The 27,427-nt window shown below is 42.1% G+C and overlaps 1 protein-coding gene across 1 annotated transcript in view; it reads left to right on the top strand.

Annotated features, from left to right (window-relative positions):
- The first annotated feature begins 1,426 nt into the window (after positions 1 to 1,426).
- Ell2 (elongation factor for RNA polymerase II 2) overlaps positions 1,427 to 27,427 on the top strand; it is a 69,500-nt gene continuing 43,499 nt past the window's right edge. The window contains exons 1-2 of the mRNA XM_052743736.1: positions 1,427 to 4,410; positions 21,782 to 21,829. Coding sequence (XP_052599696.1) covers positions 4,264 to 4,410; positions 21,782 to 21,829 — 195 coding nt within the window. The 5' untranslated portion in view covers positions 1,427 to 4,263. The remainder of the gene's footprint in view (positions 4,411 to 21,781; positions 21,830 to 27,427) is intronic.

The raw sequence follows: 27,427 nt of genomic DNA, 5'->3' as shown, positions 1-27,427 counted from the left end.
TTAAAAAACCATTTGTCTTGGGCCTTCTCTGTATATATGGCTACAGAAAGACTCAACTTCCCTTCCAAACATCCATATACATACCACTCTTAACCCAAGCCTAGATAAACATACATTCGATAGAAATACAAGATGTTTGCTGAAACTCACCTCAGTCCAAGGCCTCTGGTTCTTTTTATCTACATAGCACTCCAGTCCACCTCTAACCCTTTCTAACAAGAAATTGTTAAACAAGCCCCCACTCTGTTGTCCAACCTGACCTGGAACTCTTAATTCTCCTACATTAGTTTCTCAAGTGCTGGGATAGCAGGCTTGTCACTGTGCCCACCTCAAAGACTTTAGTACACAGAGAATTTACATTAAAATGTTTGGTTAGATGCTAATAAAAATCAAAAGGTTTGAGTAAAAATTATTGTCTTCCAGCTTTGCCTAAAAATTAAATCTGTCGCCGGGCGGTGGTGGCGCACGCCTTTAATCCCAGCACTCGGGAGGCAGAGCCAGGTGGATCTCTGTGAGTTCGAGGCCAGCCTGGGCTACCAAGTGAGTTCCAGGAAAGGAGCAAAGCTACACAGAGAAACCCTGTCTCGAAAAACCAAAAAAAAAAAAAAATTAAATCTGTCAATACTGAACCCCTTCAAGATCACTTAAAATAATCTGCTGGACCAAGAAACTATCAGGCCTTTAAATAATCCCTGCTTACCATAATCTAGTACCACTATCCCTATGACATTTTGTTTGGTCCCGTTTCACTTATTTGGGTACCAAATGGGTCCTGAAGATATCAGAAACATTGGAAATGGTCCTTAAATATGCAGCAGCTACAGATGAGGGTGCTCCTACATCTGAAGGCCAGAGAATGTTTAATGGTCAGGCAGCTTCTGCTTGAACTACACATGTACACATCAAAGCCATGGTAGGCCCTGGCTCAGATTACTTCCCGTTGTCCTTTTGTGGCATTAAGGTGGGTTTCTTCAGTGAAACACAACAGTATCTCTTTGGCGTACATAGGCATTAGATTAAAAAGCTGACTCAGAATCATCTCTTCCAATTATAATAGGTTAGGCGCATTGCTTTTAAATTAATGGGGTCTGTGTTTTCTCATTCACAAAATGAATGGGTTTATCTAGAGTGATTATTACAGTAATTTTTATTGGCCTCTCTCTGTACCACCTCTACTTATCAAGAATCTACTTAGCAGTCAAGAGACCTTAAAAGTTTTACCACCTCAACAAAACCTCCCCAGACTTCTTTCTTTGCATGATTTAAGCTCATCACCAACATATCCAAATTAGCATTTACTAATTCTCTAATTGCTTTGCTGTGTGTTGGTTCATTCACATTTATGAAGAAAACTCCCCTGGAAACCATAACGTTTAATTTTTAAATTTTTTTCCACAGCATGTTACACTTAGCTGGCATTTAGTGAATAATTATTTAAGCTGAACAAAGATACAGAAAACATGTATACAGTGGTAACCATCCCAATGGGTGATTTTCATCAGCCTTCTTCAAATTAATTATTTTTACGGGCAGCACAACTTGACCATCTGATTTGGGTTGGCATAATCAATCAAGAAGTCTATTAGACATTGCTCATCCTCAAAAGAGAAAAAGAATGTGCAAATAAACATTAACTCACTACAACACCATATTACCCATTAAAATGTTTGATTCCCATTAAAATAAGGAGTGAGAAAAAGTTACCTAAAATTAAGAAAATAATCAGCTACTAGAAAATGGGGCAGACATTAGATGTTTGAAAACTACAGTGAAAACTCCCCCACCCTTTGGATGTCATCAGAATTCTTAGTAAGAGGAGACTAAGTTAGGATCTCCTGTGGGCGGGGATTTACCCACCCTCACCGGAAAAGCAGTGGGTACAGGCTTAGCTTGTTCCAGTCAAACCTCCCCCATCTCCATGTTCACTCCACCCCCAAATAACTAAGGCTTTAGACGTGTGGCAAGTTCTTCCCTATAGAAGTAAAGAAGACAAAAATAAAGAATTCACGTACAATTTCTTTCCAGACTGTATTTCACTTAGATATGAAGTATTTGAGTAAGGTATTTTAGGAGGAAATATGAAGCTTTTATTTTCCCCTGTAAATTTTGTAATTCATCCTTTGTTATTGCCTTAATTGCCCTATTCAATGAATTTAAGGGAACTGACACAAGTTAACAGCTGTAAACCATATGTTAATAGAACTAATACTAGTGGGCTGAAATTAGGACAATTTACAAAGTGATCTCTCTTGATGAAACTACACTAGATACCCGTGCTTTTATCTAATCCCTACACTACAGAAAGATAATTCCTTCTGAGACTTGCAGTATAAACATAGAAGGCTCGAGGGCCTGGGAAAAAAGGGGGGGCATTTACTCAGGTGTGGAGTGGATAAGGAATCAAAAGAGATCATAGCACCATCTGTATTAAAAAGCTAGAGAAATACTGATTAAATGCCTATAAAAAGAATCCCTGAGCCGGGCAGTGGTGGCGCACACCTTTAATCCCAGCACTCGGAAGGCAGAGGCAGGCGGATGTTTGCGATTTCGAGGCCAGCCTGGACTATAGAGTGGGTTCCAGGAAAGGCGCAAAGCTACACAGAGAAACCCTGTCTCAAAAAACAAACAAACCAACAAACAAAAAAAAGAATCCCAACAAAGACATAGTAAGGTTTTACAATCTGAGAATAATGAACGTCTCAAATTTTAAAACAAAAAACGAAAAGGGGGTATTTTTACAGAATGCCTATCCCAGCTTTCAAATCTTTCACTTGATTCTTTTTTGTTGCTTATTTTTTTGTTGTTGTTGTTTCTATTTTGTTGCTGTTGTTTTTTGAGACGGGCTTGGTTTGTAGTCCAGCTGGCCTAGAACCCTCCACAGTCAATCCCCCAGCCTCAGCTCAGCAATTGTCTTGTGTGTGGTATTTTTAAAATTATTATTATTATTATTCTCTCATATATTACATCCCGACTTTGTCTTGTGTTTCTGGTCACCCAATTATTGGCCTCTTCAGGGAAAACCTATCTCGTCTATCCACACACAGCTTGAAGAGCTTAGGCACTCTCCTCTAGCCATGCCCACACAGAGCATAAGCCGGACCGGAAAGTAAGCCAAGCTTCCTTACACTTTGGCCTCCACCTCCTCCATTTAACCTCAGTAAGACCTTCTACTAGCCTAAAGCCTAGCCAGGTTTTCTCCCAGCCCTGTCCAATGAAACGTAGAGATCTCAAACAGACTCAGAGCACGGGTGTCCATGTTTCTTTTCACCGAGGTCAAGGTCAGTTCTACTCTTCTAGGGTCCTCTGAAAGAAGAAACCCCAAACGGCCTGGCTTTCCCATGCCTCATAAAAGGCATAATCCTGATCATATGGTGAATGCCAGACCATATTCTGTTCCTATAAGACCACACGCATGTGTGAGTTGGTTTGAAAGGCTTTGATGTCCAACTCTATTTATTGTACCATGCCTACGGCACGAAACACATTTAATCTTCTGGCATAACTTTGTACTGAAGTTGCTCCACACAACGACGGAAGACTACAGCCGACTACGTAATTTCAAGTCTGGAATGAAGTATCCTCTGTTCCACTCCTCTACCGAACTTCCTTTTAAGGAAAAGCTCTGGAGACGGCCTACTGCGTCCGCCCCACAGAGGGACATCAAGGTCCAAAGCTTCCGCAGCTGTCGGAAGGCAAAATCCGTACTTGGTCACCTGTCCTGCCTTCACCGGTACGGGACGGGGATCTTCACCACGGACTACTACTGCGTTCGGTCCACTGTTACCCGTCAAGGGGCGGGGCTTTAACTGAGACGACCAGATCTGGTAACCTTGACGCCCAATTAGCAGGGGGTCCCCAAAACGGTTCGGCCAATCGCCGCAGGCGAGCCAAGACGAGACGTGACGTCAGATGCGATTAACTCGGCGCGTCACCCCGACGTCAGCCTCTCCTCTGTCGGACGTCCCGTCCGGAGCAAAACTCCGGCGACTTTGGGCCCCGCCCCCTCGAGGTGAAGGGCGGCCAATGAGGGAGGCCCTGTGGGGACCCAGGCCAATGAGCAGAGGCCAGGGCGGGGCGCGAGCTCGAGGGTGGGGCGGCCGGCAGCCGTGGAAGCCCGAGGTCTAGCTGCGCGCAGTATATGACAGTACGTCAGCAGCGGGATGGCCGTAGCTGTGGCGGCGGCTGCAGGAGCCCGAGCAGCCGCGGCCGCAGTGGAGGCTGGAGCCCGAGCGGCGTCCGCGGTGGCACCCCGGGGAGTTTAAGATGGCGGCGGGGGGGGCGGCGGGGCTGCGGGAGGAGCAGCGCTACGGGCTGGCGTGCGGGCGGCTGGGGCAGGACAACATCACCGTGCTGCATGTGAAGCTCACCGAGACGGCGATCCGGGCGCTGGAGACTTACCAGAGCCACAAGGTGAGCGGCCGGCCGGGCAGCGCTCGCGGAGGGAGGCGGCGGCCGCTGCGCTTTCTGCCCGGCCCCTGGCGCGGCGCCGGTGGGGCGCTGGCTCCCGCTGCTGCCGCGGCGCCCGCGGAGGGGAGCGGAGCGGGGCCGGCCGGGGACGCCGACGCCGCGGTCCGGGGCCGCGGGGACGAGGGCGCGGGCGTGCGGGCGGGCGGGCGGGCGGGCGGCCCCTGGCGGCGGGGTCGGCCCGGTCTGGGCTGCGCCGCCGCTGCGGGACTTTCCGACGGCGCCCGCGGGGTTCCTGACTTGTTTGGTCCCGAGGAGAGACGTACGGCGGCGACCGCCCTACCCACGGAGGGGGCGCGCGCAGCTACCAGTAAAGGACGAGGGCCGGCCGGCGGTCCGAGTTTTCGGGGGAACGCCGAGGGGCGGTGAAGCCGCAGAGCGAGGGGCAGCGGCGCTCCATGGGGGTGAGGACACGGCTCGTAGTCTCAGGGACTTGGAGACACTGGCACCCCGCGTGTAGGCGGGAGTGTACACCGTGTACCCGGGAAGGCCGGGACACAGGCGCTGCGGGGAGGGGGAGGGGGACACACCTTGCACTCCCGGGGACTCCGGCGCTCTGCGGTGGGTTCCCGGAGACGCACGGCGTCCCGCGTGGCAGCGAACCTACACCACATCCCGGGGAGAGACACCAGAAGACTCAAAACATAAGTATAGCCGGGAACAGGACGGCAGGTTCTGGGGAAAGGAATTCTCGGAAGCTTGGCGGCGTAGCCGAGAGGCGCCCCGCGTCTTGTGCTGACTCGCCATCTGTAGATGAAGAACGAGCCCGAAGGTTGGGCGGGGGAGGCCGGGGACAGGGCATACTGAACAGAGACACTGGTCTCTTCCCGGGCCCCGGGGAGAAACCTGCGTGCCCCTCTCATACCATACTCCGAGCGCCCCTCTCCACTTCTACAGGAAGAGGCTCAGAGGCACAAAACCCGCAGTTGGAGTCCAAACCCAGCGGCACTTTCACACTGAAAGAGTGGGCCACCAAAAAGACACTTAACTACCTGGGGGTACAAGGAAGCCGATTATGGACGTGGAGTAGGGGGATGTGGAGTAGGGAGACGAAAGTGGATATATTGTCGAAGGGAAAGCTATACCATATGTGGGACCAGTGACATTTTCTTCAGAGAGACAGAACTACACCCCGCCGGGCTTTCTGAAATAGCTCAGTGTCTACTCAAGAATATATTCCAGTTCGTCTCATAAAACAGGCACAGTTCGGCAGAGGGACACCCGACTTAGACCTCACATACTTAGATAAAAGTGGAGAAAAGAATTAACATCTGTTGAGCTCCCACTAGTGCCAGGCACTTTAAATGCATACAGAGAAAAATAGTCTTAAGCAAAGCCACCAGAGAGGCAGAAACCCGGGCCAGCAGAGGCTCCCACACACATGCATATACCCGGAGGAGGGAGGGCACAAACAGTTGTGTACATTTTGGGAGTATGTGAGTCCACATGACAGGGTATTTATAAGCAGAAAAGGGAAATTCAGAGCATACTCTCGGGAGGCTCCCAAAGAATTGGTTGGACACATGTTATGCACAGAGAAGCATATGGTGAAAAGTAGTCACAGGTTTTGTGGGGGATTGAGATGAGGGCAGCAGGGAGGAGTGCGGGCACAGAGAAAAATACACCTTCTTAATGCCCTGGGAGAGTACCTCAGATGTGGCCAGGAGGCCAGTAATACAGCCACCAGTAAAGACCCAGAAAGAAATTTCAAACTGAATGTGCCAGGAACTGCTCTCCAGACAGGTTCACAGGCAAGAAAGAGGCCAGCACCAGCATGGAGTGGGAGGCCCATCTGGGGAAAGCCAGATGTACAGGCAAGCACGGGGCCCAGGCTGACAGTGGAGAGAAATTCAGCCCTGCAAGATGGAGCGATAAGGTTGTGGGTTCTAAGGAAAGGGCATAGGAAGGAACGGAGTGGGAAGAAGGTAGGTCAGGGGTGTAAGAAGAGGAGCTTAGGCCCCAGCTGAAAAACAAAACAGACCTGGGGATAGGAAAGGCTGCAGGACAGTGGGCGGGGGGTCACCTCCAGGAACTGGACGTCTGGCAGGCACCTTGGGAGACCGCAGGCAAACCTACAGTTAAACAGTGATATTACACCACACACTGTCGGAGTTGAAGAAAAGAGAAGGTAGTGCCCAGGATAACTGAAGTGGTCTGCATGTCCCCTGAAGCCCTAGAAGGGAGTTTGTTTTCTCCCGTTTGTGTGGCCTTGGCTTCTGCCTGGTGTTTCCACAGGAAGTTTAGTTTTGCAGGGTGTTTAGAGTGGTCAGCTCACCTCTGTTTACATGTCAGTATCTTTCCAGATCTAAAATTACTTCACTGTCAACCCTCTACTTAGTTGATTATTTTTATTTTTTAATGTTGTTTATTTTAATTAAATACTAAAAGTCAGTGGCTTTGTTCTTAACTGTCCTTAATGCCTATTTCTGTCATCACTCATTTTTCCATTCTGGCATTTAAATTAATGGATCGGATCAATCACGTGTCTCTACTTTTCTAAATGTGAAGCCTGGTCGGTTAAATTAGCCTTAGAATTCCCATTCTCCAGAAAAACTGGTGATGGAAACAGTGGTATGCTGTGGGTGGGAGGGTTGAATAAGCTCATTTAGCACTTGTTTTGGATGCCGCCTTGTCCCTGGGTTGATCAGCCCCTGTCCTTAGTTGTGTCACTTAAGGGATACTTTTTTTTTTTAAGGAACGCTTGTTAAGAGGCTCGGAAAATGGAGTCTAACCTAGGGTGACGATGACAGACCTGTTGTAGGGAAATGGGGAGAAGATGCAGCACTGAAGGCTTCTTCTCACCACCACTTACTGCAGGCTTCTCTGAAATACAGAGCTTGAACCGCCCCTGGGCTTGCCTGGGTGTCTTTCTTGGTTCAGCCAGACCAGGGCTCCCCACATGGCACAGAAACAGTTGCTGGCAGCGGGCATCTGCTGACCCCTTTCCTCCGCCAGTGCAAGGGTATTTATTTGGTCTTTTTCACTTCCCATCCTAAGAAGTGACTGCTGTTTGAGACTGTTGGCTTGTGGTAGATAATGGAAAAGTTTGAGGGTAGTTAAGCTTATCATCTCTCTGGGCTAGGGGGTGATTTTTATTTCTTACATAAACTTGCTCCTGTACTAGTAGAGGAGGGTACTTGATGACAAATAGTTACCAAGAAGCTTTGACTTAATAAAAGGGATGATGAATTTTTTAATGACTTTCTAAGGGCCAACAGTGTTAACGACTTTATTTGCTAAATTAAGCGTCAAGAGTTCTTTTTGTCCATATTATTTTATCTGTTTGATTTGCTCTTCTAAATAATCCACTTGGCATGGGGCTCTACAGAAGTGGAGTTAGGAATTTAGAAGCTATGATTTAGGCAAGGTATATAATTCTATAGATATAATGAAGCACAAATTCTGGGTTCTCAGGGCTCATGGAAACAGAATCTGATAGAGATGCTGAAATCTTGGTTTTCACAGATCACAATTCTTCATTGTTTCATAACACGAAACTTCATTTGCCTTCATTATTCAAGTTTTCTATTTTCAAAGAAATTTGGAGAATGTGAATGGGCATGCTGGGAGTTGCAGGTGGAATGAATGGCTGCTGGAATATGGAACTAGTTTCAAAAGTGCTTATATATAAAATAATAACTGGAAGGTTATTATCATGATTTACAGAAAGAAATCAGATATTTTAATACAGATACCTAGATGTCAAGCTTTGTCTAAACTTAGATGACTTTGAATTAAAAGAACAAAGAACAAAATCATCATAAATTACAGCTTTATGGTCTGTGATTGTGTGGTCTGCCTGTGCTCAGCATATGTGAGAAGAGCTTATATTACTATTTTATATTTCCCCCAAATGTCAAACTATATATAAAATCAAAATACATTTTAGCTGACTTTCTTACTAATACAGCCTTCTTTCTTTTGACATTTTAATAATATACTTATATAATAAAAAAAGATCTCAAAACGCTGTTTTTAGAGTTTTGTTATTGCTGAGCCCATCAATTTGGTCTTTTTTTAGATTCCCGGGGCCTCACATTGAATGTAGGGCCTCACATGTGCTAGGCAAGCACTCTCTCTACCACTGAACTGTAGCCCCAACCCCTTTTGGAAAAAGAATCTCATGCATTCCAGGCTGGCCTAGAAAATGCTATATAGTTAAGGATGGCCTTGAACTTCTGATCCTCTTGCCTCCGCTTCCACTGTTTGAAGGAGTGTTGGTCTGCAAACATGGGGCTTCCTGTGTGCTAGGCCAAATACTCTACTCCCAACTGAGCTATGCTCTCCTGTTTCTTTCCTTGTTTTGAGACAGGGTCTTACTGAGTTGCTAGGGCTGGCCTTGAACTTCTCTATAACTCAGGCAAATCCCAGTGAGGTACTAGAACTGGCCTTGAATTTACTCAGTAGTTCAGGTACATCTTGAACTTGTAACTCCCTTCCCTCAGCCTTTTATAAAAATGTTTCCTTAAAGCTTCAAAAGGAAGCAAGGTGGTGATGGCGGCCCATGCCTTTAATCCCAGCACTCAGGAGGCAGGGGCAGGTGGATCTCTGTGAGTTCCAAGACAGCCTGGTCTACAGAGTGAATCCCAAGACAGCCAGGGTTACACAGAGAACCCTGCCTCAAAAAACAAGAAACAAAAGCCTTCAGAAGTAGTTGGCTCAAATAGTATTATGCTTTCCCAACTATAGCATAAATGTCTAACATGGCTGCCTTCGGGAGCATAGATATTCGTTTTGTGTCCCTGAAGATCAAATAGCAGCTGCCTTTTAGTAGGAATCATTTAATTCTTTTGTCAGCTCTATTGGCTTGAAATTATTATTATTATTATTATTATTATTATTATTATTATTATTATTTTGCTTTGATTATTGTCATTTAGAAAAATGTTAGTTTGAAACTTTTTTACAAGTGTACTTAATTTTGAGTGGAGTTCATTATCTGTATTTTTAAAATCATATATTATTTCTAGTTAGCCTGCTATGTCATTGTCCTTCATGGAAGCTCCAGACTGTGTGTCACTTGATCTTTTTTTTCTTTAGCCCTTGCTTCAGCAGGTGGTAGGACAAGCTTCCACCCTGAGGCTTTCTTCCAGATAAATTTTTCAGCAATTGATTCACTGTGGGTTAAGACGCAGAAAATAGGAGGCTGGAGAGATGGCTCAGCAGTTAAGAGCACTGGCTGCTCTTCCAGAGGACCCAGGTTCCATTCCCAGCACCCACATGGCGGCTCATAGCTGTGTGACTCCAGTTGTAGGGGATTGGACAGCATCACATAGACATGCCTGCAAACAAAACACCAATGTGCACAAAATAAAAAGAAATAAGTCATTTTTTAAAAGGCACAGAAAATAATCATCCCATGCTTCCTTCTTGTTCTCAAATAATTATGTCTATTACTTTTCAGCAGTCTGCTGTGTAAATCCAGCTGCCACCTTGGGGTCTAGACTTGTGCCACAGCAGTGCCAGTGTTGTCGGGTGTTACTGAGTAATACCGTGAGGTTTGCTGTAGATTCCATTTATTTGGCTTCAAAAATGTAGCTAGATTTCATTTAATTCAAATGTTCCTACTTCTAGACCCATTTTCAGTCAGCCCTTGAGCTTCACATGCTGTTATTTTTTAACCAAGGAAAGATAAGTTCATGCCCCAATTCTGTATTACTTGAAAAGTTTATCCAAATGCTCAGTTCTCAGTGCAAAGGAGAGTGCTCCTTCCTGAAGAAAAATAATAGCCAGATTGCCTAAAAAGATAGCCAGGGGACCTTGGCACCCAGATTGTGAAGAGAGAAAAGGATCATATGTGAAGGCTTGGAACATGTTCAAGAAAAGAATTTAAAAGGAGTATAGCATTCTTGGAATAGCTTCCAGGGAGGCTTACCAAGGACAGTCCTTAGGTTCAGCCTTTCCGTTTGCTCCTTTCACACTCAGGGAAGACTACAGAGGCTGTGCTGGAGCACTTGCCAGGCAGTTGGTGATAGGGCCAGATGAAGTCAGTGCTGGGTCATTTTTAGTAATTTGCAGTGAACCTTTTCTTTGCCATAAGGATGCTCTGGAGCTGGCGCCATCATCCAGCCATTTGAGGATAAATGTGGAATGTTTGAGAAGATAGCTCTAAAATATGGTATGATGGGCATTTCTGCTTTTACAATAAAGGGGAAAAAAGCATATAATAGAGCCCCACATTTGACTCCCTTACACACCACACAGCTGTATAGAACATTTCCTATGACCTAAGCAGAAATATAGAAAAGCCAGTCTGGAAGATAGTATAATTTAATGGTTGTGTTTCTACTGCCAAATTAAAGCTAAAAGACATGGCATAATTCAGGTCAGGTTCACCAGACAGAACTCCTTTCTCTGTCTTTGTTTTATTAATGTTTTTTCATCTTTTAAAAAACTGTCCTTTCATCTTCCCTAAATTTCTACCATCTGTAATTCCTGCTGTGGTGTTAGGGGTCTTGTGAATAAGTTAAAACTTCAGAAAGCACTGGTTTAAGAGTTTCTACTAGTACTTTGCCGTCATAGTCCAAACCTCTCTCAAATTGCTGTGGCTGTGTAATAGAAGACATGGGAAGATCGTATTAATCTACATGCTACTTAAAAACTCATGAGTCAGATCAGCACCTTGCATTGACCTCTGTTCTGCGGACATTTGGCTACTGGTTTCAGAGTAATTACATCATTAGGCTAGCATGGACTTCCTTGCTTCCTTCAGTCTTTTGTATTATTAGTTTAGAAATAAGCCTTGGGTATTAAAGGACTTGAGCATTAAGATTTGTGGTGACTAGAAACTGGTCTGGGGGACCACATCTCCATCATACCAAGTGTCATAGGTAAGTAAGGAACAGTGGTAGAAAAGCTGGAGCAGTTTCTGCTAATTGCCAGAAAGAACCTGTTTCTCTTAAGCCCAAGTGAGGGAGGAAAAAACAGCTGGGTTTAAGGGCACACCAGCAGGTTGGAGCAGGCTGATTATCTTACTGAGTTTGGACTTTGTTCTTCATTACTGTGGGGAGACTGAGTGGAAATTTAAGGTGCCCTGAGTGCTGCTTTAACATGCTGGGTTTGGTGTTCAGGACTATAATGTGAATCATCTGGAAGTAAGGAGATGAGTTAGGAAGGAGTGTGGTGGTCCAAGCCAGAGATGATTGTGCAGTCTATGCTAGGTCTGTTGGTGTTTATTAGAGATGAACAGAGTCACTAGACCTTAACAAGATTTTAAAGGAGGAAGAGCATGTTGGGATTTCTTGGCATTGATAATAATAAGGGTACCTTAGTCTTTAAAAAAAAAAGGAAAGTCAAAAACAGTTAGGAGCTTGAGATGGAAGTGGGTGGGAAGTAGGGGAGCTAAGGCAATAAGTGTCATTTTTGGTGAAAATTCATTCCATCTTGTTTGGTAATCAAAAGACATCGGTTGATTAGATAGTCTATATTTAAAATTAAAGATGAGAGCTGGGCGGCAGTGGCGCCCGCCTTTAATTCCAGCACTCGGAAGGCAGAGCCAGGTGGATCTTTGTGAGTTCAAGGCCAGCCTGGTCTACAGAGCGAGATCCAGGACAGGCACCAAAACTACACAGAGAAACCCTGTCTTGAAAAACCAAAAAAAAAAACCTAAATAGATAAAGTGAAATAAAGGTGAGAAGCCCAGTATGTTGGTGGACACCTTTATTCCCAGCACTCCAGAGGCAGAGGCAGGTGGATCTCTGTGAGTTCAAGGCCAGCCTGGTCTACAAAGTGAGTTCCAGGACAGGCAGGGCTACAGGAATTAGAGACCCTTTTGGGGGGGGGGGGGGACGAGAGAGGAGAGAGAGAGAGAGAGAGAGAGAGAGAGAGAGAGAGAGGAGAGAGAGGGAGAGAGAGAGAGAGAGGAGAGAGAAAAAATATGAGTCTGAGGCAGATAGGTTTGTTTAATATACCATGCCTGTTCCTTTATAGGATGGAAATTGTGGATGTTGTTGATATTTTAAGGAAAATTGAAGTTAGAAAAAAAATTGATTTGAATAGAGTTCTTACACTTTTGCTTGTATTTTTATAGACTTCCTTTATTTAATAACCTCTATAAATTGCCCTTAATATGGCTATCATAGGACATAGATAATATGAAAATCAAATTTGACTTTAGCATGAAATTCAGAACTTCCGTTGTTTCTGTCATTAGTGACTACTGAAATTAAGTAATTCTGTATAACATACCTGGGTTAACATTTTAAGTGTCATTCTTAAATATCCTAATTCCTGAAGGCTGAAGGCCCTGAATATGCCAGCACTACTTCCAGATTACCTCTCGCTGTTTGGGTGGGTTCTTTTGGTTTTGGCTCTGGGAGTAGAATTAAGTACTTACTTGCTGTACCATTGAGCTGTACCCCATGGAAACACTTACAGGGAAAAGAGAGGGGATAGGGGAATGGAGGGGAGAGGAGAGGGGAGGGGAGAGGAGAGGAGAGGAGACGTGAGAGAATATGTGTTGATTCCTTAATTGCTTGTCTCTGAGCATTAAACACTGATGAACAGATTCAGTGTTCTTGATTAATGGAGGTAACCTTGGCTTCAATAGCAAGCTTATTGAAGGGTGTAACACCACACTTGAACTTTTTCTTATAAGATTTGCCTTGAGCAGGGGTTTTCAAGCTTCCTAATGATGTGACCCTTTAATATAATTTCTCATGTTGTGGTGACCCCCCCACCATAAAATTATTTCATTGCTGCTATGTAACTGTAACTTTGCTACTGTTATGAATCATAATGTAAATATATGTGTTTTCCGATGGTCTTAGGTGACCCCAAAGGGATATCAACCCACAGGTTGAGAACTACTGGCCTAGATATTTTAATATTCTTAACTGGGTACCTAACTGTTAGTGTATCTTTAAAGTTTTTATTATATCTATTTATTTATTGTATGTTTGCCTGTGTATTTATGTGTGCATATGAGTGGGCAGGGCACACTTGCAGAGATCAGGGGACATTGTGTGAGTCAGTCCTCTCCTTCCACCATAAGGGTGCTAGGGATCAAATCTAGGTTGTCAGACTTGGTGGCAAGTACCTTTACTCAATGGGCCATCTCAGTAGCCTGTGTGTATCTTTAGGTAATAGTATCATTGCTTCTGGTTCCATGTGAGAAACCATGCTGCCTGAAGGGATCGGGAGAGGTACCCATGTCATAAAAACGCAGTTGTATTTTTTTTTTTCCTGTAATGAAAGATTAAGAGAGAGGAACAACAGGTACAACTACCAAATACAGATTTTTTTTTCATTCTGCAAACATTTTTATTCATCTTCTGACCTACCTAGACATAGAATGAGTTACTGAAGATATGAAACTAAGTAGGACATGGATAGCCCTTGCCATCACTAAAGTGGTTGTCATGTATGACCATATCTCTATATTAAAAACAGTCATAGGATTTTCCTCCCTCTCTTCTCTTTCCTCTGCTGTCCATTCTCTGCTTAGATTGCTCCTGCATGTCTTTGCAGGTCCCAGCTCTCCTGCCTATTCACTCTCACTAAGGTGAGTCCATCTAGGTCTGAGGATTTAAATAGCAGCTATATACTAATGAATTGCAGATCTCCAGATCACACCTTTTTAAGGTGGGTGTGGTGGTATATGGCTTTAATCCCAGCACACAAGAAGAGAGGCAAGAGGATCAACACAAACTTGACTCCAACCTTGTCTACATAGCAAGTTGCCTAGCTCAAAACTAACTATAACAACAAAACAACAACAAAAAACTTTATTGACCATGAACAGTGTTACACGCCTTTAACTCCAGTACTCAGGAGGCAGAGGCAGGCAGATCTCTGAGTTTGAGGTCAGCCTGGTCTACAACATAGTGAGTACCAGGACTGCCAGGGCTACATTGTGAGAATCTGTCTTCAAAAACAAACAAACAATAACAAAGAAAAAACCCAAAAAACAATGCTCTATTCAGCTTTAGGCATTTAATCATCAACATTTAATAGGCACTTAAAATTTGTAATCAAATACAGCTCTTGTACTGCTTGACAGTTCGATCATTCATGTAATTGATTTTAGTGATTTCACCACTCACCATCTTCCCTCTGACTTGATTTCACTTTTTGATCTGGTGCCACCTGAATGAGCCCCATTTCAGTTAATGACCACATTTTCCAGTTGTCTAGAACTTAACTCATAGCCCTTGATTTGTCTCTTCTTTTGGTATGTTTGATCTGTCATCAAGTCCTGACAGTTTTAAAATATCTGGAATCTGACCCCAGACATTATCACCGTTCCAGTGCTAGCCCCATCATCACTCTTCAGGGCCATATCCCTGGACTAGCAGCTGGCTTCTGGGTTTCCACTATTCTCCCCATGGTCTGTTAGACCTAGCCTCTAGAGTGGTCTTTAAAAACATAGAATATGATCACAAACTGTCCCGGTGTCAGCTCCTATAATGGCTCCCTTTGTGACTTAGCTGCTACAGATATTTTAACCTTGTTCTATTTCACTACTTCTATTCCAACAATCATGATTCCTGGGGACAGGCTCTATTTGCCTTTATTTACAAGTTATATTTGGCATTAAGCTTATTATACAGTTGTAAAGCCAACATTCGGTTCCTGGGGGGAAATGATGGGATTATGCTTCAAGTGTTGGAGAAGTATGGGTCACAGTAACTTTTTGGCTGGTTTTTCAGGTTAGACTCTTATCTTCCATGTTCAAAGAGCTGTTTCAAATCCTAAGATTTAAGACAATGTATTTTTTAAATCTGGCCTTCAATTTAAATTAAATTACATTTTATTTAAATTATTTAATTAAACCCAATTAAGTACAGTTTTTCAAAAGCTCTATTTCAAAACAAGGACTGCATTATGTAGATTGGGGGGGGGGGGCGGCCGTTGTCCTCTTCTTACTTGAAATTTAGTTATTTTACTCTTTTTTTTTTGTAATTTAGCTATAATAGCTAAAGAAATTACTACTTAAAATACTGTGTAATCTTGGTTCTCCCAAATCTGTAAAAAGAGGGTTTTTCTTCCTTCCCATCTGAGGTTGGATTGACTCACTAGACAGAACAGTAGATTGGATTTGTGAAGCTTAGTGACTCTAACATCTCTTGAGGATTTGAGGCAAAAAAGGGTGTGTGTGACTTTTTTATTCAGCTCCCAAGAAACCTGAGCTTTGCTTCTGTCTGTCCCCTGCAGGTCATGTCAGAACCCAGAGTTACACAGAAAGACTATTGCCACTTAGTATAATTTTGTAGTAAATGATAGAGTTCTTTTATGACTCTGATGTATTTTTGAGTACTTGGAACTATATGGACATACATGTCTTTGGTCATAAATCTTGTCGTAGCTTCAGCTTGAAATGGTAACAGGAAGAGTTACCCGGACTTCTAGTGTTTCAGTGTTGTCTACACCAGTGTTTCTTAAACCTTCTTCACTCATGACCCCTTTTTGTCCAAAAACCTTTTTACATGCCCCTAGTTTATAAATATTAAATTAGATATATAAATCGAACATTGATGATAAATTAAATTTGTTTTAAGACAGTTCTTTTGTGTACATATAATTAAATTTATTAAAACAAAATCATTTGTATTTATTAATGTATGGTTGGATGCTTGTTTTTACACAAAGAATTAAAATTTTAACAGAATCTTTGATACTGCAGGATGTAAACATCTTCAAAGTTTTTCAGAGTTGGTCAGTATTTTTAGTTTAAAATTGTCAGTGCTAAGAGCACATAGTATAAAATGATAGCAGTTATGTTACAGCCATTTTAGAAATTGTTGGAAATCCTAACCTAATCCCAAGTCAAGAGTCTTTGCTTTCTGTAACTAAACGTTTCCATTTCAGTAAGAGCAGAAACCTTTTTTTTGCTGTAGTATATTCACCAAAAAGCACTACAGTTCTTGGCATACAGCACTTTTGAATATGAGCTGAGATATTTCAAGTAGTATCCATTGACATTGTGTAAAGTGACAGCATGCACAGTGCATAAATGTATCTGTCATGTGTTCAGAGCCAAAGCTGCCATGCAGTCATGTATTCCAACACAGTGAGTTTGAGTCTCATAAATGAAAATAATTTTTATCATTGAACGATCAGAAACCTTTTACTATTGAAGATTTTTTGCACCCCTCCCCTGCATTCAATTGCACAACCCCGTATAAGAGATCATGACCCAGGTTTTAAGAAGCCAGGGTCTATTTCTGTTCTGTATTTAAGAGTCTCTTTTGTAAGTTGTGTACAGGCTTGGATTAAGGGATAAATTCAGTGAAACTACTAAAAGGTTAAGAGACTCTTTTCGACTAGTAACATCAAAAGTCATTTTCCTTGCTGTTTCCAATCTGCCCTTGTGCTTCTTGGCTGGATGTAGACATCAAATCGCTATCTTGCTTATCGCTCAGATGATGCTCAGTTAAACCCTAGAGCAGTGGTTCTCAACCTGTGGGTCTCAACCCCTTTGCACACCTCTGTCTACAAAAATATTTACATTACAATTCATAACAGCAAAATTACAGTTATGAAGTAGCAACTAAAATTTATGGTTGGGGGGATCACAACAGCATGAGGAAACTGTATTAAAGGGTCACAGCATTAGGAAAGTTGAGAATCACTGCCCTAGAGTTACTTGATTTTTTAAGAGCCACGTGCTGCAAATATTTAATTAAAGCTAAAGAGCAAAGAATGAAGCTCCAAAAAAGCCCATTCCAAAATGGGAACAGAATGAAAAAAGAAGTAAAAAGGAAAAGGAAACAAACGTGACTGCAACTAGGTGTGATGGAAGAGAAAGTTTATTATAGATATATGGGAGAGCATAGCTAGAGGCAGGGACATCTGAGAGAGTCCAGAGCGGACATGACCCTGAGCCATATAGGGAGATGGGGAGAGGAACCAGGTGCAGCAGCCTGGACGCCCAAAGATACAAGAAAGGGCAACCAAAATGTTTGTGTTATATGAGGAAGGACAGCCCGGCCCCCTGGGCTAGAGAGTAGTTCAGGGTAGGAGCAGTGGGGCAGGGGCATGCTAGCTAGGAGGGCCCTGTTAACAGGCAGAGTCTGAGGGATGCTGGGAGAACATGGCAGCCAGAGTCTGCTTTGATATGTTAAATAGGCACCTGGGCCCTTTGTCCTGGGTTTGAAACTTAACAGGAATGTGTTTAGTGAATTAAGCATTATTGTAAAGCATGCTGTATCATATTGGGCCACCTAGAATTATCTTTTGAAATTGACTTACACTTTATATTTTATTTATTTGATTATTATTTCAAGACAGTGTTCTCTGTATAGATCTGGCTGTCCTGGAACTCGCTGTGTAGACCAGGCTGGCCTCAAACTTGGAGATCCACCTGCCTCTGCCTCCTAAGGACTGTGATTAAAGGCATGTGGCTGCACCACCACCGCCACCTGGCTTTATATTTTATTTTAAATATGCAATGATTTGAGCATTATTCCTTTTCGTGTGTGTGTGTGTGTGTGTGTGTGTGTGTGTGTGTGCAGACACCCACACAACTCTCCCATGCAGGCATGTAAGAAGACCAGAGTTTGACATCAGATGTCTTCCTTAGTCGCTTTTCTATTTTATTTATTTATTTGGAGGCAGAAGTGCTTGCCAAACCTGGAGCTCAAGGTTACAGTTCATCAGGCTAGCCAGTCAGGCCCTGAGATCAGCTATCTCTGTCTCCAGTGCTGGGGTTACAGGCATGTACGACCATGCCTGGCTTTTTTGTGGGTGTTGGGTATCTGAATTCAGGCCCACATGTGTGCACAGTAAACACTTTACCCACTGAGCCATCTCCCCAGCCCTGAACATAGCTCTTTTAACAGTAACTAGGCAAAAAAACCAAACAAGCAAACAAAAAAATCCCACTGGGACAAAAAACTAACATGTTTGAAATATCTGCTTAGAGTACCTTTTTTGTTTTTGTTTAGTTTTTTTGTTTGTTTTTTGTTTTATGAGACGGGGTTTCTCTGTGTGTAGTAGCTCTGGCTGTCCTGGAACTCCCTTTGTAGACTAGGCTGGCCTCGAACTCTAGGAGATCCGTCTGCCTCTGCAGGGATTAAAGACCTGTGCCACCACCACCCAGCCAAGCAGCATTTACTTTAAGAACTTCAATTCCTGATAGCAAGCCTAGTTTGGAATGGTCATGTTAATAAGTATGTGTATGTCTGTAAAATTCACTTTGTTTTAGCAGGCAGTGGGACTATGGGACATATTCTAAGAGTGCTAACAGGGCTGGCTAGTCATCTACTTAGAGGTACAGAGGAAGGCCTTTATTTGGTTGCCAGGTAATAAATGCCTGAAATGGGCCATGAACCTCCAACGGAGACTAAAAGTTTAATTTGAGGGATTCTGGGGCAGACTGACTGGAGTGGATGACTGCTCGCCCTGGAACCACCTTATATCATTTTTCTCTGGTGACTGATACTCCAACTATCAATACACCTTATAATTCCACCTTGGGAATGTCTTCGGGTTCACCAGTTCCTGTTGGCTTCAAATGCAAGTCATACTAATTGAGTCATTTATCATCACTTCCAGAGTATTCTAAAGCATCCCCTTGGAGCTGTTTTCAAAGCCATTTTCCCAGCATTCCCCTACCCTATACCATCTCCCTTCCCATGTTTTAAAAGCTGCCTTCCTTAAAAAAATACTTCTTTCAACAACTTCCTTTCGTCCTTCCTTTTTTTCAGATCACTTTCTTACTCAGGAGAGTGCTAGGCTTTAATTGTTATCTCCTTGAAGACAGGCTCAGGCAGCATCAGAGAGGGAGTCAGGAGGGGTTGGAATAAGGTTACTCAACAGGGTGATACACTTTTTGAGCAGAGACCTTGAAGTCTGAAATTTAGGTTGTCTTACCTACTCTGTGGCAGACAGGAACTAAACACAAAGACATATCAAGGACAGGAGAACACAGGCAGGAGTTCTGTGCTGAAGACCTACCAACTGCCCACAGAGTGGCCATTGCTTTTTTTCCTTAAAAAAAAAAAAAAAACCTCTTTCCCTTGAGCATGTTTTTCTAATCAGCTACTCAAGATCTACCTTTCCCATAGTCCCTTTGGCTTTTCTAGTATCTGTTCTAAGTCATATGCTCTACTTCCTTAGAATTCTGACTCTGTTTCCTGGTAAACTTAAAACCTAGTGCTTGGTCATTCTCAGGTTTCTCCCTCCAAAAATGTGAACTCTGGCATGGAGAGTTAGGCCCCCGTGCTCTCATATCTCCTACAGCAGATGTGTGTGGATGAGAAAAGTAGGATGAAATAAGGCACTAAGTCCTAGGTTCTGTTACCAACTGAGTTATTAATGGAACACAGGACCAGGAATGGAGGAGAGGACATCAACTGTGATTTCTGGGTCTTCTGTATTTGGAATTCTGTGATTCTAATTGCAAGAAATTGACTAACAGAATATGATGTGGGAGAGTGAGAAGAACTTGTAAGTTAATTCTGGGGTTGTGAGCCTCGAGAGCCAAGATGCCATTGCCAGAAAAGTAGGAGGGTTGCCAGATTGGTCACAGAGTTATGTTAGTGCTTGTCAGTAGTGAACGCTTGCTGCCACTGGGTCTCTAATGACTGTCCTGTAGGCAGTAATAAGCAACCATCTTCTGGAAGACAGCTGAGGAATAGAAAAGAGATCCAGTTGTCATGGTACAAGTGTAGCAGGCCTGCAGGGTGGGGCTGATCTAGAATGAGGAAATGGCAGGTTCTAGCTTTTGAAATAAAGGCTGGTATCTCTTAGCACAAGAAGAGGGAATATGCAGTGGAGAAGTCAGCAATTTGAAAGTAGTTTGCATTTAAATGGCACAGAGCAGTTGATGAACTTGATGGAGAATTTTAGCTGCAGCAAGTGAGTCAGGAGTGCAAGCCTATCCTGATCCGCCTCCAAGGGAATGTTGAGTGCTGTAACTAGGGGAGTCCAGAAGGCGGGAGGGCCACCCCAATTCCACACATAGGGGCTCCACAGGCTCTGTGCCGCTCATGGTTTATTTACTTCAGGAAGTGTTAAGTTTAGCCATGGAAGATAGTTTGGGGTGAGATTATGAAAGAATCCCATGAAAGAAAAGTAGTCCATACTTTTCTGTTTTCATGAGAGCCTATGAATTAGAATGAGTCATCATTGACTTTTTTTTTTCCAAATCAACAATTATCTTTTAATCTTTCTTTTTTTAAAGAGCCTTACTTTTCCTACACCAAGAAGTAAATTTGTCACCTGGAAGCTTTATGATTCTTTCTCTAAGTCTGAAATTAAATATCACCTTATGGGGTAGAACTGAAATACCATTCTAGTGTAATGTTTCCCTAGGACATTATCCATTTTTATAAATAATAACACCACTTTATTTTATATTCTGATATTCCCATCATTACAGAAAACCCATTCTTTCTACCCTCTTTACTTTGTTAAAAGCCTGATAAACTCCAATCTGCAAAGGCTTTGGGAAGTAACAGAAGTGGTGTGTGCTGTGCTGCTGAGTGGGGACGCAGGGGTGGGAGGGGTGGGGTGAAGGGACACATAGATGCTTCTCTTTTTATTTCAGGCAGAAATGAGACAGACAGCACTTTTTATTTTTGTTCATTGGGTTTAAATATCAGGGAATGAAAGGTACTTAACAAGCTGATGTGTTCCTGTTAATAATATTCAAGTCTATAATTTCCCTGTGACTCTCTTAATAATTTGGAAAGCCTTCTCTTGGAACATAGACTGGGGATCCCTGGAAATGGTGCCGAATATTTGCCAATACAGCTGTTCCTCCAAATGTACAGCTCTGTGATAAAATGTTAGTTACCAAAATAAATAAATAAATAAATAATTTTTAAAAAATCGCCAAAGCAGTTCTCAAGAAATTATACTCTCCTAGTAAGGATTCTGTGAGCGAATTGGCAGCCTTTTTGACTCTTAAGTAAAAGCTAGTCTCTGACAAAATGGAGAGAGGGATGGAGAACTACAGTTGATTCCTGGATATTTAAAATTTTGCATTTATGTTGTTATGTTGTGTCTATGTTGTGACGTTCTGTTGTGTTCTTTTCAAAGTTCCTCCAATTATCCTTTCCCTTTATCCTCTCCTATTAAAAATGGGAAACTACGAATTTTTTTTATGAAAGATGAATTGTATTTTTTTTCTTGCAAATCATGTCAATCAGTTTGCAATCATGATTGCTATACTGCCAAAATCTACTTTTGGTTGTATTAACTATAGAAATGTAAGCAGCTCATTAAAACTTCTTAATGTGATTACATGCTGAAGTCAGCATGTAATAAAACGATTTCTTTTATATTGTGAGATGAAGAAAACACATAGATTTGAGGTTTAATTATTTAGTTCTGTGTCATAGTAACTAAAGTTTACTTTCTTTTTTTATAGAATTTAATTCCTTTTCGACCTTCAATTCAGTTCCAGGGACTCCAAGGGGTGAGTACTATCAATTTAGGAAAAACAATCTAATTGTCGTATTTCCATAAAGCTTTAAAATTTTGCTTTCACTTTTACTGTCAATATAATCAATCACACATTTTGTGAGCTTCATGTCGTGGTAGAAAACAATTCAGGGCCAGTTACAGAGTTTCTTGTATTTGAACCTTTTCATTGAGGATTAAATATCACGATTTTATGGAAATATATTGTATTTACCACAACTAAACAAAGAATTTCATGCAAGTTAGTACTACAGTGTGGGAGCCCACAGAGGTTTCCTAGTGAGATCTGAGCTTGCTTTACCCAGCAGGACTACATAAGAGAATGATTGGACCATGGGCCTGGGTACCACGTGTTTGGTAGGGTCTACACTTGGCTGTATCTAGCAAGGGGGGAGGTCCTTTGCCTCGCCCCTTGGCATTGTTATAAAAAGCCCTTTTGAATAAAGTTCTGGGCTGGTGGAATTGATCCAGGCCCTCCCAAAACTATCCTGTGTTTCTGTCTTTCCTCTCGCCATCTAGGTCTCTTATTCTATCTGATAATTCCTCACTCCTCTCTCCTCCACCTAAGAACCCTTTAATAGGTGGGAGCAGGTTGGAACTGGACTCCCACACTACAGTTGTTCATGTTAATAAAATGTAGCTGTGTGCTTAATCTCTTAATTTTACACGGTAGGGAATTAAATGTATAAGTAGAGAATGAGCTTTGCTAATATAGGCAGTTTTGTATGTCTGTTTTATTCTACACCCAGGGTGTAGCTTGGAGGTGGATGTACCAAAGCCAATAAGCTTAATATATAACTTTTAATTAAGTGGACCTGTGAATTTTGTGTTTTTAATAGGTATAGCATTGGTGTTACTTTTTTTGTTTTAGATTTATTACTTTTATTTTACGTGTATAAATGTTTTACTTGTGTGTAAATATGCGCATCACATGCATGCTTAGTGCACTTGGAGGTGAGAAGAGGGTGGCTGGAGTTATGGATGGTTGTGAGATACCATGTAAGTAAGTGCCTGGAATGGAACCTGGGTTCTCTTCAGAAGCAGCAATCCATCTCTTCAGTCCTAGTATTATTTTTTAATTGTTGCTATTGATATTTAACATTAACAAACTAAATAGATGTTTAGTTTGCTTCCTTGCTTGAATTAATAAGTATTTTTATTCCTATATGCTAGCTATAGCATATAAGTGGACTTTAGGGCTTCTAGAGAAAAGATGAGCTCAAGGAGGAGGGTCATGAGCTTGATCACTGTAAGTCTACTTAATTGTGACATTTTGTAACATCAGGAATATGAAAATGTGCCTGTATGAATAAATGCAGTCTTTCCAAACATTAGAATTTGAAAATCTTTGGAGCCCGATTAATTATATCATTCAGTGGACTAAAAGTCCAGTATTTCTGATTCTTTTGTGTAATGCTAACTTGAAGGAGATGTTTGTGTGGATGTCAGCTTTACAATGAAGTCCTTTTTTTCCTCTTAGTAACTAAGTGTTCATGGATAGGATCCTATTGAAACAAGCATTCTTCTGAATCTGTTGTACAGCCTTCTAGGTGGTGATTACTTACTGCATGCTGATTCTGTACTTGAGGGGTTCAATTGCTGTTTTTAAGGCTTCTGGACTTTTCTGCACATTTTAATGACATCAGTAATATTTGGAGGAAAGCTCCAACGGCAGACCTGAGTCCTAGAGTCCTGGAAAGCTCTGGGCTCTCAGGAAACGGGGGGAGCAACACATCAGGCAAGAAACTAAGGTCTGAGCTGTGCTTCTCAGAGCTGGCAGGGCCACTGCTGTTCTGGAACTGCCACATCTCCTAATTTTCTCTTTAACTTGGTTAAGATCTCAGGCTAAGAAACTGCAAATAAAGGACATTTTTTTAGGAGGCACCAAGTTAGACTCAATGGCCAAATGATAGGGAATAAATACTTGGGGTTACCAAACTCTGATTCTGATTCTGACATGCAGTCTCCACAGAGGCATGGGTTTCTGCAGTCTACTCCTTACTCTCCTAGGTCCTGGGTACAACAAAGCAACTCACAGTTGAGACATTGTGCTTTCTTTTCTGAATACCTTACCTCTCTGCACAGCTATCCTTGAGCCCATGTGTCCAGCCCTCTCCCCAATACTTACCTTTGCTTTGTGCCTGTATCTCTTGCCCGAATATAGTTTGCCACCAAAGGTAATTTAGTTATAAAATGACAGATTAACAGGTAAGCTTTGAGCCCAAATAAATTGGAATTCTTTGTGTAGTAAAGGAGGCTTAGATACACTATAGACTGGAAGAGTGGAATGCTTGGCTCTACCTTGCTTGCTGTCTGTCTATCTCATCAATGCCCTGGCCCTTTTATTATTCTCCTGGGAACAAAATTATGGACTCAGCATTGTTTTAGAGCCTGCAGCTGCATTCCATCTGCCCTTCCCCCTTCCCTTTGCAGAGCTCTCCCTAGCCCGTTGGGACTTAGTAAAAACAAAGACTCATTACAGGGGAGAGAGTGGGTTGGCACAGCCTACAGGGAATATGCAGAGCCATAACTGTGAGGGTCTTCTATACAGTGCTCCTCTGTTTTTCTTTAGAGCCATGATAAGTTAACATTGCCTGTGCTGATTGCTTTTAAAACCCTTCAGAAGTATGCTTACAGAGTTTTCCTGTTTGGAAAATGTTTAGCGTTTTAAATTGGAAGGTTTAAATTTAGAATTCCCCCAAAAGATACTGTTCCTTAGTGAGAGATATTGTCTTTTTATATCAAATGTAATTGGAAATGTACCTTAACTCCATGATAGTGCCATATGTAAGCAAATTTGAAGTGTAACTGAAGCATTGTTAAGTATCCTTTTAAAAGTGAACATATTGTGTTACAGATATTTCCTGTTTGCCTGATGAGATTCATGCTAAGTTTGCATGGTTATGCTATTCCTCATTGCTAATTATAGGATTTTCCCCCACTTGGGTAATGTCTATAGGTCAGAATTTAGGGCTTGGCAGATTAGCTTTTAAGCCTATTTGCTTTTCCGTTTGAACATGTTCTGTTAGGTTGATGTTAACTTCTACATAAATACAGACTGAAACATGAAAGTATGGCAATATACTGTAAGAGTGGAATTCTGAGAGTCATTGATTATTTCAGTTTCACCTCTATAGCTGGGCAGGAGTTTTCTTAGCAGAAAATGAAAACTATGTCTTTCAGAGTCATCTCAGCCTTTTCCCATAGTGTGAAAGGGCACATAGGAAACTGGATGCTCACTGAAGGTGTTTTCTGTAGGGAAGCAGTTGGTTCTGATTGCTGACCTCATGAATGCTAGGAACTGAGTATGTCAACTAAAAATATCCTCATTTATTCTCGAGTGTGGGTCAGCCAGTTATCTTCTAACTTCAGGGTTACTTGAGATCTTTAAGTTAGAATATTCAGAGGAAAATGACACCACAGTATACCAGTTTCCAAAAGCTGCATCTTCAAAGTCAAGCAAACTTTATGAAGAATAAATAGCACCGTTCTTTCTTCCTGTTAAACAGTGAAAGTGAGGCAGGTGACTTTCCAAGGATGTCAAGTGAAGTTTGAAAAACCAACCTGTATAGGTTTGTGGGGACTAGGTGTTTCTAGCACACAGTTGGTAGAGGCCAACTATACTGCGGGGGGGGGGGGGGGGGGGGGGGGGGGGGGGGGGGACACGGGACAGGACATGACACGGAGGGACGACACTCTTCCCACTGTTTTGGAGAGTTCCAAAAGAGTGTATCTGGGAAGTTCACTCAGGGTTTAATGAAGTCAGCTGTTGATAAAATTGACAACTAACAGTTATTTCACAAACTAGGACCTAGTTGACATAGTTAATACGATAAGTTATTAATTACTCTGCTTGCTTCTTGGTTTTATGGTATTTTTTTAGTTTTGTTGGTTTGTTTGTTTGAGTTTGGCTTTCTCAGATGTGGCCTGTCTGTGTTGCTCAGGCTAGCCTGGAACTTTCAGTGTGGGCCAGACTGACCTTAAACTTGAAAGAGTCAAAGCTCCGACCTCTCCCTGCCAGTGCTGGAATTATAGGCATTCAGTTACCTGCTCAGCTGACACTTTTATTTTGTGAGCTCTCCCCATATTTCCTAGGCTCGCATGGACCTTGAGATCCTTTGTTTTGGCTTCCCAAACACTAAGATTACAGGCATGTGCTAGCATGCCCAAGCTTTGCATTACTATGAAAGAACTAGACAAGACATGGTCTTCACTCTTACAGAATTTCTAGCTGACAAATACATGGCAGACTAACATTTAGGAAAGAATTAATAATAAATAAAGAATTTAGCTAGAACCCTCACACAGCACTTCTATAGAACTATTCTGTAGGGACTATCAATAACAAGGCTTTGTGTGTATTTCTGACTGCTGTGAATCAACATTTTAATCAAAAGTTTTTGTGACTTCAAAAATGTTATATATTAGCTATGCATGATGCTGTATGCCTGTAATGCCAGCATTTGGGATGCTGAGGCAGGAAAATTTAGAGTTCAGGGTCAGCATGGTATTGTATTTAAAAAGAAAAAGGAGCCAGGCGGCGGTGGTGCATGCCTTTAATCCCACCACTCAGGAGGCAGAGCTAGGCAGCCTCGAAATCTCTGTGAGTTCGAGGCCAGCCTGGTCTACAGTGCGAGATCCAGGAAAGACACTAAAACTACACAGAGAGACCCTGTCTCAAAAAACCAAAAAAAGAAAAAGGAAAGTTCTACTTTGGCAATAAATGTATAAAATTCTAAATGCCTAATTAAGAACTGTGTATACACACAACATTTTACACACACAAATAGATGTGAGAAATGTGATAATTGGGGTAAAATCTGAAATAGCAAGATTTTCAATAGCAAATAATGGCCACATTTGCTGGCAAGTGGTGCCCTTGCAATTGATTTGCTTGTGGCCCCAAGGACTAATGCCCAGAGAGTGATTGCCCCAAGAAAATGAGAAATAATGTTAACATTGTCACCGTAAAAGATTGTGGAACCCATATTAACTCAGTATTTATCATGAGATTGCTAAAAGGCCTTTTTAGTTGCTTACTTTCAGACTGAGCAATTCCAAAGGCTATAACTAATAGTAGTTTTGCATGTACAATTTTTAGAAACTATCTTAAGGCTGTTGAAAATAAAAATAAAAATAAAAAATTTCTATATACTATATATTTTGTATACAGAATGAAACACAGTCACACATCACTTTTTCAAGACAGAACAAGCCAGCCAAACAAAGTTCTAAATGTATGCCTTCCAAAAAGGCATAGTGTGACCTCCTGAATCCATTTAACTGGTAGCTTTAACAGCTTGAATAGTGCTATAAATTCTTGCAGTAGAGTCATTAACTCCAAAGCACAGAATTTAGATTTTGCTTTAAATTTTTTTATTTAAGCTCTGAATTTAGCATATCATTCAGAAATACTTTGCTAATTATTTATTTTACTTTGTAGGGACTGGGGAGAAGATTGGATCTAAAAGACTAAATTATACAGCATTTGAAATTAGTAGGCAATTTCAACCCACCCTGAATATGCTTCCCGCAGACTGCCCTTCCCTTCCCGACTTGGTACCTGGAAAGCAACGATAACTATCAGCTTGGA

This window comes from Peromyscus californicus, unplaced genomic scaffold (assembly GCF_007827085.1).
Source record: "Peromyscus californicus insignis strain IS unplaced genomic scaffold, ASM782708v3 Scaffold_18__1_contigs__length_77618521, whole genome shotgun sequence".
Classification (NCBI taxonomy): domain Eukaryota; kingdom Metazoa; phylum Chordata; class Mammalia; order Rodentia; family Cricetidae; genus Peromyscus; species Peromyscus californicus.
The sequence above is the reverse complement of the archived record's forward strand: the minus strand, read 5'-3'. Positions and strand labels throughout refer to the sequence as shown.